This window comes from Eurytemora carolleeae, unplaced genomic scaffold (assembly GCF_000591075.1).
Source record: "Eurytemora carolleeae unplaced genomic scaffold, Eaff_2.0 scaffold117, whole genome shotgun sequence".
NCBI lineage: Eukaryota > Metazoa > Arthropoda > Copepoda > Calanoida > Temoridae > Eurytemora > Eurytemora carolleeae.
The window spans coordinates 262,731-277,744 of NW_019396401.1; the positions used below are offsets into that span (position 1 = coordinate 262,731).

The 15,014-nt window shown below is 33.2% G+C and overlaps 4 protein-coding genes across 12 annotated transcripts in view; 1 reads left to right on the top strand and 3 right to left on the bottom strand.

The window, feature by feature from the left end:
* The window catches only part of LOC111702519 (DNA polymerase zeta catalytic subunit), an 8,852-nt gene extending 5,507 nt beyond the window's left edge, over positions 1-3,345 (bottom strand). The window contains exons 1-6 of one of the 2 annotated variants that reach the window (XM_023474237.1): positions 2,941-3,344; positions 1,970-2,066; positions 1,464-1,551; positions 1,015-1,066; positions 667-753; positions 109-288 (exon numbers count right to left, since the gene is read on the bottom strand). In XM_023474237.1, coding sequence (XP_023330005.1) covers positions 109-288; positions 667-753; positions 1,015-1,066; positions 1,464-1,551; positions 1,970-2,066; positions 2,941-3,006 — 570 coding nt within the window. In that variant the 5' untranslated portion in view covers positions 3,007-3,344. Of the gene's footprint in view, positions 1-108; positions 289-666; positions 754-1,014; positions 1,067-1,463; positions 1,552-1,969; positions 2,067-2,940 lie in introns of both variants that reach the window. The other variant, XM_023474238.1, reaches the window with a different exon arrangement.
* Positions 1-3,422, bottom strand: part of LOC111702521 (glycerol-3-phosphate phosphatase) — a 19,504-nt gene extending 16,082 nt beyond the window's left edge. For all 5 annotated transcript variants that reach the window (XM_023474244.1, XM_023474243.1, XM_023474242.1 and 2 more), the window contains exon 1: positions 3,312-3,422. The gene's annotated coding sequence lies outside the window, so the exon portion shown is untranslated. The remainder of the gene's footprint in view (positions 1-3,311) is intronic.
* A 98-nt stretch (positions 3,423-3,520) lies between these two features.
* Positions 3,521-14,993, bottom strand: LOC111702524 (Golgi SNAP receptor complex member 1). The gene is made up of 9 exons (XM_023474249.1): positions 14,905-14,993; positions 14,778-14,850; positions 8,266-8,393; positions 7,363-7,446; positions 6,914-7,017; positions 6,284-6,376; positions 4,870-4,932; positions 4,658-4,742; positions 3,521-3,931 (listed from the first exon to the last, which is right to left on the bottom strand). Exons 2-9 carry the CDS (start codon positions 14,836-14,838, stop codon positions 3,776-3,778), a joined length of 774 nt encoding a protein of 257 aa, XP_023330017.1. The 5' UTR covers positions 14,839-14,850; positions 14,905-14,993; the 3' UTR covers positions 3,521-3,775.
* On the top strand, positions 10,275-14,140 carry LOC111702525 (calmodulin). Of its 4 annotated transcripts, none has more exons than XM_023474250.1 (8): positions 10,275-10,852; positions 11,222-11,277; positions 11,391-11,458; positions 11,512-11,552; positions 11,919-12,049; positions 12,820-12,907; positions 13,463-13,506; positions 13,921-14,140. In XM_023474250.1, exons 1-8 carry the CDS (start codon positions 10,793-10,795, stop codon positions 14,033-14,035), a joined length of 603 nt encoding a protein of 200 aa, XP_023330018.1. In that variant the 5' UTR covers positions 10,275-10,792; the 3' UTR covers positions 14,036-14,140. The 4 variants fall into 4 exon arrangements, with proteins under 4 accessions (XP_023330018.1, XP_023330020.1, XP_023330021.1 ...); XM_023474251.1 differs by having other exon boundaries at positions 10,282-10,852; positions 13,987-14,140; XM_023474252.1 differs by lacking the exons at positions 13,463-13,506; positions 13,921-14,140 and adding an exon at positions 12,970-13,275 and having other exon boundaries at positions 10,278-10,852.
* Positions 14,994-15,014: the final 21 nt, after the last annotated feature.

Sequence of the window (15,014 nt, forward strand, 5' to 3'; positions counted from 1 at the left end):
TTTCCTGAGAGTAAAAAACATGACATACTTTATCCAACTAACCTGTCTTAACATGACATACTTCATCCAACCGACCTGTCTAAACATGACATACTTCATCCAACTGACCTGTCTAAACATGACATGCTTGAGATGTATAAGATTCATCCCCTGTAGATTATAATCCATCATGAACTGTAGTTCAGGAGGAACATGACTCTCATGAGGCTGGAATACCTCTCCCAGTATAACTCCAGCATTGAGTAGATCAGATCCACGTTTCAGCATGGAGTAGCTGTAGAAGTAGATCTGTGCAACAAATCAAATCAAATCAAATCAAAGCAAATCAAATCAAATCAAATCAACTGAGCTCAGCTCAAACCAAGCTTAAGCGAACATCCTACTTTTTTATCTCACAGCCATTAACATTTAGTGACTTTGCTAAATCATGAATTATTGCTTGTTACAGATATTGGAATACAAAAAAAAGAACAATATCAATTTTGTCCTTTCAGAGTTCAAACTTAAGATCAAACAACATCTACTAGTTCGTATTAAATTAGACTTTAATATTAAAAGTTTATAAAATAATTTAAAATCGATAAAATCAACCAAAAGCGAAAAAAGCTGATTTTCAGACCAAGCTTTTAAAATTCTGAAAAATTTTATTTTTGATTTTTTGTGTTCCTTAACGAAGGTGTGTTGTCTTGGATGATATCCATAAAAAGGCCTTCCAGAGACCTTAACGGCCTTGTACACGTGCTGGATATCAGCCTGGATAGCATTAATTTATTTATCATCAAATTCAAAAATCTTTGAAGTATTTTGAAAAATCTTTTAAATTTAGTGATCTTGGCGACAAAAACTGGGTTCTTAGTAAACAATTCCTAATTTGTAAACAATCCATTATTCGAAAACAAAACAACCAAGCTTTTGAGTAGTGTTAAATAAAGTTTTTTTTTCAATTAACAAAGTAAAAAAATCATTTAAAAAATGGCGGATTTTCTTATTTGATAATTAAATGAGATATCCTACCTTTGACTGATTTAATGAGGTATTTATCGCTTTATCCAAAGCTGATGCTAACCTTTAAGAAGTACTAGTTATAATTAGAAACATTAATTTTATTTAACAAAATCTATTTAAATATTACGATAAATAAAATCTGCTTTCCACAGACAAATTTTGACCTTAAAAAATGTGCCATTGCAGTGCACAGAAACAGAAAGGTTTTCCTGTTTTGTCAAGATATACGATGATATACGAATATTGATCTGAAAGTTTCCCCATCTTGAGAAACCCAAACCGCCAACGGAGGATAAGTAATGCACCCGGCCAGAACTTATGGTCCGGTCCAACCCGGCCATCCCTAACAGGATGAAGTACTACCTGGAGTGGGGGTGGGGGGAGGGGGTTTCGTTTACAATTAAAATGTGACCTATAAGAGTAAGACCGGCTCTAAAACTAGTTTTGTTGTAATGTACCTGTATGTAAACCCTTCCTTCTCCTTCTCAGGCCAAGGTACATAAAGATACGGGAATATACCGTGGATATGCAAAGTCGTCTTCTGTCCTGGAAAAGGTAACTTACAGGGTTACCCACAAAGAAAAAGACTTTAATGAAGAGATGAAATTTCTTAATTATGAAGATCAAAAGATTGCATTTGGCGGTGTTACTATAAGACTAATTTGACTGGGAAAAGACCAGATAAAACTTCCAGAGAATCATGAAAGTAAGAAAGAGGTTTGAATATATTCTGTAAATCGTCTCTGAAGTCTCGTTCTTTGAAGGTAACCCTATTTCAAAAGCTTAGGCTATGGATCAGAAAACAAGATAAGTTCCAAGAAAATTTGCAACTTTTCTCTCCGTTTTCTAGTCTTATCCATTCCCATGTTCTTTTATTTTATCTTTAATATTTTCAATTCATTCTCTAATCTTCAATTTGGTCCATTTTTTATTAACATTTACTTAGTATTTTCTTGTAGTTTACCTGCTGGTGTGGAGCCGAACACCCTGAGTACAGGAACACGACGTACTTCATAACCTCGATCCGAGTAGAGAGGGTCCAGTCCAGACACAGGTTCACCCTAATATATATAAATTAAAGTGACTGTAGCCTTGAATTTATTTAGTCCTATTCCCACTGGTATCCTGAGTGAATCGGACACACTACCTCAAAATGGAAGATTACTTGAAATTACGACTACTATAGTACTACAACCACTTTTTGAAAATATCTTTAGTAGTTTCTATAAAATATCTCTCAAGATCTTTAAGATTTTACTCGTATTTTTTATAACCAAAAAAATTTGTTATTTAGATAATTAGATTATTTGGCACGTCCCACAATTTTTAAATGTACAAGAAAATTTGACTAAATATATCAATTAACAAGTATGCTGCGAATCGAAATTTTTGTATCCACTCCTTGAAATGTTTCAGGTTAATTTTATCAAATATAAAACTCATTATCAAGGGCGTATACAGGGTGGGGGGAACAGGGGGGCAGTGCCTCCCCTAGACCTTTCAAATCTTTTACTGAAAAGTGAGGAACATAAAAAAATGACTTGCAAGTTAATTGGAATGTATAGTGTATATGTACCTTTAAAGTATCTTATCCAAGAAGCCAAATGTTTTGAATTTACAGTTCGAATTTTGCCCCCCCCCCCTCCCCCCAGGAGCTCCTAGGTAGAGGGGGGAAATGTCGCACTTCGCGCATATTTGGCCCCCTAGCTTTATTTCTGTATACGCCCTTGTTGAAAATGGTTATTTATGTAAAATTGTGCTGTTCAGATATTTAGGTTATGTGGAAGATACCACTGATTGATCTTAGAGAATACATATTAGGCAAGATAAATAGTTCTAACCTCCCAAAATTTATATATTACCAAAAATCTGAACAATAATAATGATAATAATAATTATGAAAATAATATTAATGATAATAATAATATCAAATACCTGGTAGTGATCAAGAACAACAATCCGAACGGAGAGAAATGCTTCGTCAGCCTGACTTTGACTCATTTTCAGCTTGAGCACATATTCAGAAAAATCTTCAGTCTTCGTTCATTTTCAGGGAGTTCACTTTAAATCGAAGTTTTTTAGGAATTCACGGTTTTATAGGAGTTATTATTTTGATTGGGCGAATTGATATATGCTGATTTTTTTGATGTCACAATCACTTCACTATTTTCTTTAATTCTGAGTCTAGGATACTTAGTAGAAAGTACAGTGTACACTGTACAGGGTAGAGAGAACAGTACAGTACAACATGCAAGCTAAATTATTCCTACACTAAGTACATTACATTATATTGATGAAGAACTTACATGGGTTGCCTGCAAACTCTTCCTACCAACTGCTGTTAGAAAACATTTCTTCTGAAAAATTATTTTTAAAAATTCAGTTTTATAAATATATATTTATAGGCAATATTCCTTACACGTTAGCTAGTTTAAAATATAAAATTAAAGTACAAAAAAGAAAATTCTGGTGCAGCAGTTCAACTCTTATCATTCATAAATAAACACAGTGAAAATAAACGCAAGTCTATATTCAATATTCAATATAAACCATATCCTATCCTTAGAAAATTGGTGCATTTCAAAACTGAAAATAATTTTAGTATGGCCCAAGTAAGAACAATGGGTTATCACAGAAAGAAATAGTTAAAACAACAGTTTCACAGATAATAAAAACCATACCAAACATTGTTTTAGGAATAATTATCAAAATTTTATTTTATTACAAATGCGCGAAAATTGTAAAAATTTCGGCGATTAATCCCGGATAACTATCCAAAAATCCACCAGATGAAGAAAACCAGACAGAAGCCGACAACGGCGCCAAGAATGATGGTATCCCTCCGCTTCCTGAGCGTGATCCTGTTAACCAGACTGTTTATCACAGGGAACTTGTTCGTCAGATCGTTCAACTTCTTCTGGAACGCCTGAACAATCATGAAAGTTGGTAAACAGCCAATGATATTATGATGAACTGCCCCTAAAGGTTTAGTAATTTAAAAATGATAAACTAAATTGGAAACCCAGCTTTGCCTGGAAACTAAATTTTCTCCATAGCAGCGCTAAACCATTTATTTTAAACCAGGCTATGAGCAATCCCGTGGTTCTAATGAGTTCTCCAATCAAAACTGTTGCAAATCTGACATAAGTCATGATCGAACATACAAACAAACAAACAGAGATTACTATTTCATTTGTATCTATCTATCTATAAAATAAAACAAGACATTGGTATATATGTTCCCTATAGCCAGCCAAACGGCTGAACCGAATGGGCTGAAATTTTTCGAGGGGGACCTGGGGTAGCCCGGGGGTAATATAGGATGATTTTATTTTGTTTTAATCCCACGGGCAACGCCGGTCACTTTAGCTAATATATTATATAGTTATGATAATGTGTGGTGAAAAAAATTAAAAATATGTTAATTATTAACAAATCACAAAATCCTTTCATTTCTCATTGAAGCAAAATAAAAAGACGAGAATTATTCCAAAGATTTCAGGTTACCATGGTAGTTAAACATCATTAGTACATTTTATGAAAAATGTATTTGGGATTTTTCTGGAGAGTTTATTTAAGTTACACCGCGATTTTTCATGGTAGCCGGTGCAGTGGAGGGGGGGGGGCTGCAAGATTATAACAATACAAATACCTTGATAGTTTCCCTTTGAAAGACGAGATTTTCTCGTGTTTCCAGCGCAATATTAATCTGTTCATCAATCAACCTTTCAGAGTTCCTGAAATATCAAATATAATTTTAATTTCTTGAAATATCTGTTTAAAACCCCCCTCTCAAACTCAAAAACCATTTTTGGACCCAATTTGCTGAAAAATTTAAACACAATTTTAAGCTCTATCTTTTACCTGGTGTGTTCTGATTCCCTGAGCAGTGCATCCATCCTAGTTCCTCTACTCTTATCCTTGTTCCTATATATTCTAGATTATATCCTAGGTCCTTTATATTCTAGATGATTTCCTTCTTCCTATATATTCTATATTATATCCTTGTTCCTCTACTCTTAACCTTGTTCCTATATATTCTAGATTATATCCTAGATCCTATATATTCTAGATTATATCCTTGTTCCTATATAGGTCCTATATGTTCTAGATTATATCCTTGTTCCTATATATTCTAGATTATATCATAGGTCCGTTATATTCTAGATGATTTCCTCGTTTCTAAATATTCTAGATTAAATCCTAGGTCCTATATGTTCTAGATTATATCCTTGTTCATATATATTCTAGATTAAATCCTTGTTCCTATATATATTCTAGATTATACCCTTGTTCCTATATATTCTAATTATATCCTTGTTCCTATATATTCTAGATTATATCCTTGTTCCTATATATTCTAGATTATATCCTAGGTCCTATATATTCTAGATCATATCCTTGTTCCTATATATATTCTAGATTATATTCTTATTCCTATATATTCTAGATTATATCCTTGTTTCTATATACTCTAGATTATATCCTTGTTCCTATATATTCTAGATTATATCCTTGTTCCTAAATATTCTAAATAATATCTTTTTTTCTATATATTCTAGATTATATCCTTGTTCCTATATATTCTAGATTATATCCTTGTTCCTAAATATTCTAAATAATATCTTTTTTCCTATATATTCTAGATTATATCCTTGTTACTATATATTCTAGATTATATCCTTGTTCCTTTTTATGCTAAATTATATCCTTATTCCTTTATATTCTAGATTGTATCCTTGTTCCTATAAATTCTAGAAAATATCCTTGTTCCTTTATATTCTAAATTATATCCTTGTTCCTAAATATTCGAAAATTATATACTTGTTCCTATATATTCTAGATTCTATCCTTGTTCCTTTTTATGCTAAATTATATCCTTATTCTTTGAAATTCTAGATTGTATCCTTGTTCCTTAATATTCTGATTATATCCTTGTTCCTATATATTCTAGATTATATCCTTGTTCTTATATATTATAGATTAAATCCTTGTTTCTATAAATTCTAGATTATATTCTAGTTCCTACATACATATTCTAAATTATATCCTTGTCCCTATATATGTACCCAGGTGTACCTGAAGTCAGATATGGCTGTGTACTGTATGTACCTAAAGTCAGATATGTCTTTATGTACTGTATGTACCTGAAGTCAGATATGTCTGTATGTACTATATGTACCTGAATTCAGATATGTCTGTATGTACTATATGTACCTGAAGTCAGATATGTCTGTATGTACCTGAAGTCAGATATGTCTGTATGTACTATATGTACCTGAAGTCAGATATGTCTGTTTGTACAGATGAAAGTAAATCTTCTCGTTCAATAAGAGAAGTTATGTTTGCTGCAGTCTTCCTGAACTCCTGCCTTGAAATCAAAAAGATAATAGATAATGGATTAGGTATACATTTAAATATGGCATGCCTTTAGATTTGTTTGTATCCAATAAACGGTTAAACTGATCGGGCAGACATTTTTAAGTGGGAACTCACATAACCCCTGGAAAAGATTCAACGAATTATTAAAATAAAAAATTATGCCTGGAAAAAATCTTAGAAATTTAACAGGAAAATCAACAATTTAAAGCTAAAACTAATTACTATGAAAGGTGCGCGAAGGGATCTTAAAGCCTTAAAGAGCGTTAAATCTATATATAAGTTTTAGTCTCCTAACTCATGAATCCTGGACGAATTTGCCTTAAATGATTGAAGAACTCAGGAGAGCCACGGGAATGTTCTTAGCCTGGTACAAGGATTCTAAGTTGAGTGGGTAGACATTTATTTTGAAAATTTAGTTTTCCGGTAAAATCGACAAAGTGCGGGTAAACGGCGGGAGATAACTATGAGTATTGAGTAACCTGGGCAACGCTGGGTTCTCAAGCTAGTGTCAAATAAAGAAATCTACCTGTAGTCCTGCAGTATCTCTGTATGTCTCTGTAGAGTATGATGAATAGCTGCTGATTGTGAGCTACCAGGAGCACCAGCAAACTCGGACATCTCATTGTTAACCTGCAATCAAATAGTGATAGAACTTTTATACAACTGTCATTTTACTCGGGACTATAACTCGTCACGTCAACTGTATGGAAATCATGTATGACATTTTTAATGGTTAGGTTTGGCTTCCTGAGAATCCGTTGGGCTGAACGCTGCGGCTAAGACCGGTTTTTTAAAGAAAGCAAAAAGTCACATAGCAAAAATGACGTTGGCAAAAGGCATAAAACAAAAATTGCATAAAATTTAACCTTTTTATTAGTTTTAATTGAATTTTATGGTCTATCTCACCAGAGTATATAAATAAAATAAAAAATGAAAAAAAAAACAACATTAATCCATCATATTTTCATTCTTTACCTTGCTGAGTTCATCAATTAGAAGTTCTATTTCTGTTCCCAACTTTTCTACACTTTCAGTTTGGGAGATCAAGGGTTGTTTATCCTAAGCATATTCAAGGGGTATTAGAATTAAGGCATAATCATTCATGGAGTATTAGAACTAAGGAGGGGAGATCCAGGCATATTCATGGAGTATTAACATTAAGGGGAGAAGGATCAGGGGTTCTTAATCCTAGGCATATTCATGGAGAATTAGAACTAAGGACTAAGGAGGGAGGGAGATTCATAAATATTCATGGAGTATTACACTAAGGAGGGGAGATCCAAACATATTCATGGAGTATTAGAACTAAGGAGTTGTAGATCAAGGATGCTTATTTCATCCTATCAAGATGCATTAGAACTAAGGAGAGAGGGGGATCCAGACATATTCCAGCAGTATTAGAAATAAGGAGGGGAGATCCAGGCATATTCATGGAGTATTAGAACTAAGGAGTAGTAGATCAAGGGTTGTTTATCCCTGGCATATTCAAGATGTATTAGAACTAAGGAGAGAGGGGAATCCAGACATATTCCAGCAGTATTAGAACTAAGGAAGGGAGATCAAATATTGACCTGTAAAATTGGTTTTTGGAAAACGTAAATCAAGTCAAAATTTTTAAATAAATATTTGTGTTACCTCCGGTNATTACACTAAGGAGGGGAGATCCAAACATATTCATGGAGTATTAGAACTAAGGAGTTGTAGATCAAGGATGCTTATTTCATCCTATCAAGATGTATTAGAACTAAGGAGAGAGGGGAATCCAGACATATTCCAGCAGTATTAGAACTAAGGAAGGGAGATCAAATATTGACCTGTAAAATTGGTTTTTGGAAAACGTAAATCAAGTCAAAATTTTTAAATAAATATTTGTGTTACCTCCGGTCCTTTCTTTCTGCCGAGACTTGTTCCCAGTTTACTGTAGGAGACAAGCTTAACATCAATATCATTTTCTAGATTTCTTGCTCTTTTCCTCAATCCTTCCCAACCACCAGGTTTACCAGATACTAGAACATATTAATCATATATAAAAGGGAATATTTTAGATTTATTCCTCAATCCTTCCCAACCACCAGGTTTACCAGATACGAGAACATATTAAACATATTAAAGGGAATATTTTAGATGTATTCCTCAATCCTTCCCAACCACCAGGTTTAACAGGTACTAGAACACATTAAACATATTAAAGGGAACATTCTAGATTGCTTGCACTATTCATCAATCCTTCCCAACCACCAAGTTTACCAAATACTAGAACATATTAAACAAATTAAAGGGAATATTCTAGATGTATTCCTCAATCCTTCCCAACCACCAGGTTTACCAGATACTAGAACATATTACACATATTAAAGGGAATATTTTAGATTTATTCCACAATCCTTCCCAACCACCAGGTTTACCAGATACTAGAACATATTAAACATATTAAAGGGAATATTCTAGATTTATTCTTCCATCCTTCCCAACCACCAGGTTTACCAGGTACTAAAACAAATTAAACATATTAAAGGGAATATTCTAGAAGTATTCCTCAATCCTTCCCAACCACCAGGTTTACCAGATACTAGAACATATTACACATATTAAAGGGAATATTTTAGATTTATTCCTCAATCCTTCCCAACCACCAGGTTTACCAGATACTAGAACATATTACACATATTAAAGGGAATATTTTAGATTTATTCCTCAATCCTTCCCAACCACCAGGTTTACCAGAAACTAGAACATTTTAGAAACATTGTGATCAGTTAGATTTTTAGAAGTATTTAAGTCTGCAATTGATGTTTTTCGTTAAAACTAGAGATGCCGATACTAAGTACATTCGAGTTTTTGTATTGAAAAATATATTTCCGGTCAAGTTAATGAATGAGTTTTAACTTTTCGGTCATATCAATAATGATATCATATTTAATTAGGGCAGTTGACCAAGGAAGTTACGTTCACTTGCCGCGTTGAATTACAAGAAGAGAGAGATTAGTATATATTTTAGGGTTAGATAATAGATTACTTTAAGACACTTTCTGGGCCTAGCGCTGCGGCTAAGACTGGCTAGGGGGCCCAGCGCCGCGGCTAGAACAGGCTCTCTCTGCCTTGTAATTCAACTCAGTATGCGCACGCAAGTTTCTTGAGTTCTGCCTATCTTTTATAAAGGGGTAAATAGTCCCTCATCTTCACTTTGTAAACTTAACTTATATTTTACTCAAGCTTTTAAATTTCTTCTTTGAAGAAAACGAATATAAAAATATTGATATTTTCGTTTTTAACACATTTATTGTATAATTTGTTAAGTACTTGTTTGGCTACCTAGCTCTGCCTGAAAAATAAGTTTTTGCCAACTCACTCAACTATAAATATTCAAACCAAGCGAAGAACATTCCCGTGGTTCCACCGAGTTCCAGAATCAGGAGTTATGATCGGACAAACAAACTAAAACTTCTTCATAAAATACTAACTTGATTTAATTTGATACAAATTTTGTCACAATTTTCCCTTAGATTCCCCTTGTTTTCTGTAAATACTGTTTTCCCTCCAAAACCATTAAAATACATTAAAATTATTTCCGTTCTAGATTTTACACCTTCAGGGGTTGTTATTTAATAAGAAACCAGGGCTTATAACTTTTAGGTGGAGTATTGTTAATATTGAACGCTTCATCTCGATATCTAATGTGGGAATTTTCAAATTTGAGGATACACACTTGATCCCGCAAGACAAATTATAATAACATAATTTTTGAAATCCAATACAATAACAATAACAAGAATTTTAGGCACGCCCTTTACCAGAGAAATAGTAAGGAGGGAAGGTTATGGGGACTCAGACTCTCCCCCCCCCCCCCCTCGAATCAATACAATCTTTGGTTTTCGGGTTTTGTTCAAGCTTTGCGCCCCCCCCCCCCGAAAAAAACTTGAGCCTTTCCTAAACAAATTCCTACTTACGCAATCACGTTTAAATCCCAAAGCGATTAACAAAATCGAGAAATCGAAAATGAATCAAAATATTTTGAAGTGAAGTTTGTAGAAAATATTGACAGTAAATATTGCGGGGCAGAGGCTGCATAATATTGTTAAATTCGACAGTTATAAATAGACCGGGGGAGTTAAACAATTCAACACTAGTATTTAAAGGAACCTAGTTTTTACTCAAGTGAAACACTAAACAGAGGAGGTGCATGCTTGATTCACAACGGTACATTAACACCTGAATCTGATCAATAAAAAGTGCAGATAGTATTTTTTTTCTGACAATTTCACAGAGAAAACCTGGATATTTTTATCATTCTTAATCAGAAGACGCTTTTAAGGCTACCGTTGAAAAAAATTAAGGGTCGTTCGTAATTACGTGAACAGTCCCTTTAAAAAATATATTTTCAGTAACACATTTCTGTAGAGACAAAATGACGCGAAGGCCCTGTTCAACATTTGAACAAATGTTCAAAAAGAAGGTCCTTACTAAGGTAAGCATTCTATGCCGTGTTGGTTGAAGGGAATGATTGATAACAAATAAAAGGATTAATACTAATGAAATTTTAGTTAAATTGGAAATTAATTTATGAAAAAAAGGTCTAAGTAAAATTCTCTAAAAAAATCTGATTAAAATGAAAATATTAGTTATCAATTCTTCCACTTTTTAGCTCACAATTTTTTGTCTCTAAGGAAAATTAGGACTTGGCTGTCAGCGGCAGATATAAACAAATTCTATCCACCTTGCCTTAGTTTTAATCCTTGCTTATTAAAATCTAACAATTATTAAATATTTACAAATGATTGACCCTTTAAGCACTAACTTCTTAAATTAATAAATATAATTATGATATAAATTTTAGAACACCCTGGCTGAGTCAGTTAAGGATAACACTGCACTAGATATAGCTGCCTACAGGTTCACACTCAGAAACAAGTTTCCAAGGGGATGGGGGATGGGGGGGAGTATATTGGCTACTTATAAACAACAAATATTTGTTAAAAATCAGTAAATGATAAACGAATTTTAAGAAAAACCTTTGAAAAATTTGACGATGACGGAAATGGAGAAATAGATGTAGGAGAATTCGGAACAATGAGTAAGTTATTTTAAAGTTTGTATAGAAAAAAAAACATAAATATTTTTCTTTAGTTCGAAGTTTGGGACTTTCTCCAACAGATTCGGAGATTCAGGTATGGTTTTGGACATATTGGTGTGTTCTTATTTAACGTTCAGTGGATCCCCCCCCTCTCAATATCTATCTTTCTTAACCTAACCTAACTTCAACAGTGTAATGTTTAGAGGACGTTTTATTTTAGAATGAAAGGGGTGGGGAAGGGTCCAAAATAATTACCATATGACCGGAAATTAGATTGTTTTTATTTTTGGCTAACTTTCAATTAGTGAATCAGTGTGGACTAAGGCTCAAAAAATAGGAAAGAAATTGACCAACATGAAATCAATGCGTAATTATGGCACATATTCCTCAAACCCTTTGAGGTTAACAAGATTATTCATAAAAAATTTAATAAAACGTCAAAATTTTTATTTGTGACTAGATTCTGTTTAATAAAATGGACACGGATGAAAGTGGATTCATTGAGTTTAACGAGTTCATTCATATCCTGGATCATTCCATCATGAACCGGACTAGAGAGGACACAAAGGATATACTGCTTAGTTCATTTAGGTAAATATCATGAACCAGACTAGAGAGGAGATACAAGAGATATACTGCTTAGTTCATTTAGGTAAATATCATGAACCGGACTAGGCAGGATAAAAGGAATATACTGCATAGTTCATTAAGGTAAATATCAGGAACCGAACAAGGGAGAATACATGGGATATACTGCTCAGTTCATTTAGGTAAATATCATGAGCGGACTAGGAAGGATACAAGAAATATATTGCTTAGTTCATTTAGGTAAATATCATGAACCGGACTAGATAGGACACAAGGGACACACTGCTTAGTTCATTTAGGTGAATATCATGAACCAGACTAGAGAGAATACAAGGGATACACTGTTCATTTATGTAAATATCATGAACCAGACTATCATGAATCGGACTAGGGAAAATACAAGGGATATACTGCTTAGTTCATTTGGGTAAATATCATGAACCGGACTAAGGAAAATACAAGGGATAAACTGCTTATTTCATTTAGTTAAATATCATGAACCTGACTAGGGAAAATACAAGGGATATACTGCTTGGTTTATTTGGGTAAATATCATGAACCGGACTAGGTAAAATACAAGGAATATACTGCTTAGTTTATTTGGGTAAATATCATTAACCTGACTAGGGAGTATAAGGGGATTGGTTCTCCAATTAACTTTAAATATTAATCGCTTGGATCTTTCTATGTCGATGGATCAAATATTTTTTTTCTTAGTTTCCTTAGTAGCAGAGCATTGCAGCCAACAAGTTCTTTAAGATAGATTTATTTAGAAAGCTGCAACCGAACAGATTGATGAAGGTGAATGATCTGAAGAAAGTTTTGACACAATATGGATCTATGGCCATGACAGAAGATGAGGTAGTGATAACAGTAATATACAAAACAATGATCTTTTATTTATATCTAAAATGTTACTTTAGATTTTAGAATGTTTTATCTATAATAAATGTTCAGTAAAAAGGTACATACAAATTAAAAGATCCTAGGTAACATTTTCATTTAAAAAACAAGGGAAGACGACTTTTACTCCGCCGTTTTCAAGACTGTGCTTCCTTGATAAGAAATTTTGTACATCTGTACAAAGATATTGTAAACGTAATTTCAGAGGACCCTCCATTTAAAAAGTTTCCGATTCGTGTTGTAATGAGGACATTTTTCTATCTTTCTACTAATTTTCAATTCAGAAAATTTCCCTCATGGTCTCCGACAATTAAAAAAAAATCAATTTTCAGTTAGAAAACCAAGGCTGACATGAGCACAGGTCTAAAGGGTGCCATAATGAATCAAGCATGCCACATTGGGTCCCTTATAGTTACGTCTTCAGTTCCTTTTTATTTGAATGCAAATATAATGTTGCATTCAAAGCCCAAAGGTAAATAACTGTTTGTTGTAAAAACCTTGTATTGTTCAAAGGTTGAGGATTTGATCCGACAAGTGAATCCGTCCTCCACTCTCAAGTAAGCAATCCATCAATCAATCAATCATACTTTTAGGAACGTCCTATGACCTCAAAATGACTTAGTTGGATGTGAAATAAGGATTTATAATTTTCCATGTAATTGTAGCGCTCTTTGTGCGAATTTTATTGTAGTAAAGTTTAGTTACATGTAAAAATTTGGATTATGCTTTATTGCAGCGGATATCCGACATTTACCAAATTACGTATTACAGCAACATAAAACTGCAGGGGTCTTCCTAGTTCCAGTACACGGTTCAATAAATATTTTTTTGTCACTTTAAAAAAAAATCTAATTTTAAGATCATGATTATAAAAAAAAGAGTGCGCCAACAAAAAAGATAAAAGTGTGTTCCCTTTGCTAACAACGTGTGAAATATTTTAATTGGCTAACAAGTAATAATCTATGTTTCAGCGATGACATGGATTACAATAATCTATGTTTCAGCGATGACATGGATTACAATAATCTATGTTTCAGAGATGAAGTGGATTACAATAATCTTGTGGAAAAACTTGTTGAAAATTAAAAACACCAAGAACAGAAATTACTCAGTATCTTATGTACTATGTGTCCAGCTAAATATATTGCAGCTACTTTATTGATTAAAAGATAATAAACTGGTTGAAGAGAGTGTAAGCATAATTTCAAGTGCCCCCTCAAGCAAAGAGGCAATGTCCGATTTACGACGGTATCCTTAAAAGCTTTGTCTCCTCGAGTATGAATTTATAATTTCGATAACTGATTATTTTTAATTTTGGTTTCTCAAAGTAACTGCGCATTTCTATTGCATTAAAACATAAAGGACTGGAAATATCAGATTTAAACACTTTACAAGCTAGAAATACGACAGCAGGACTGGAAATATCAAATTTAAACACTTTAGAAACTAGAAATACGACTACAGGACTGGAAATATCAGATTTAAACACTTTAAAAACTAGAAATACGACAGCAGGACTGGAAATATCAGATTTAAACACTTTAGAAACTAGAAATACGACAGCAGGGCTGGAAATATCAGATTTAAACACTTTAGAAACTAGAAATACGACAGCATCTTTCAAATTTTTGATTAGATAAGGTTTCAAGTGTACCGTTGTGAAATTACGCTTAGTCTCTTAAACAATGTTTGACCATTTAATTTATTAATGTCATTAATCATTCCAGAACTCTTTCTATCAGATTTTGTCCCCCCCCCCTCTCATTAATCAAATCTTTATAAATTGACAATTGTAACAAAGCATGAATCTAAACGCTGAAACACTCACCCGCCATTTTAGAGTTAAAATATTTAGAATCAAAGCCTGTATCAAAATCTGCCCAGCTCATTTCATTATATACCTGAAATAAAAAACTATTAAATAAGAGCAAACTTTTTAATTTAAACACATTTACATTTTTTTAAGAAACAGATGTTATTCGAAACCAAACGAGATTTTACACTCAGTAGACCTTTTTAGAGACCTCTTGCAGAAAAATAGGGTTCTTCAGTGATTAAAGGGGAT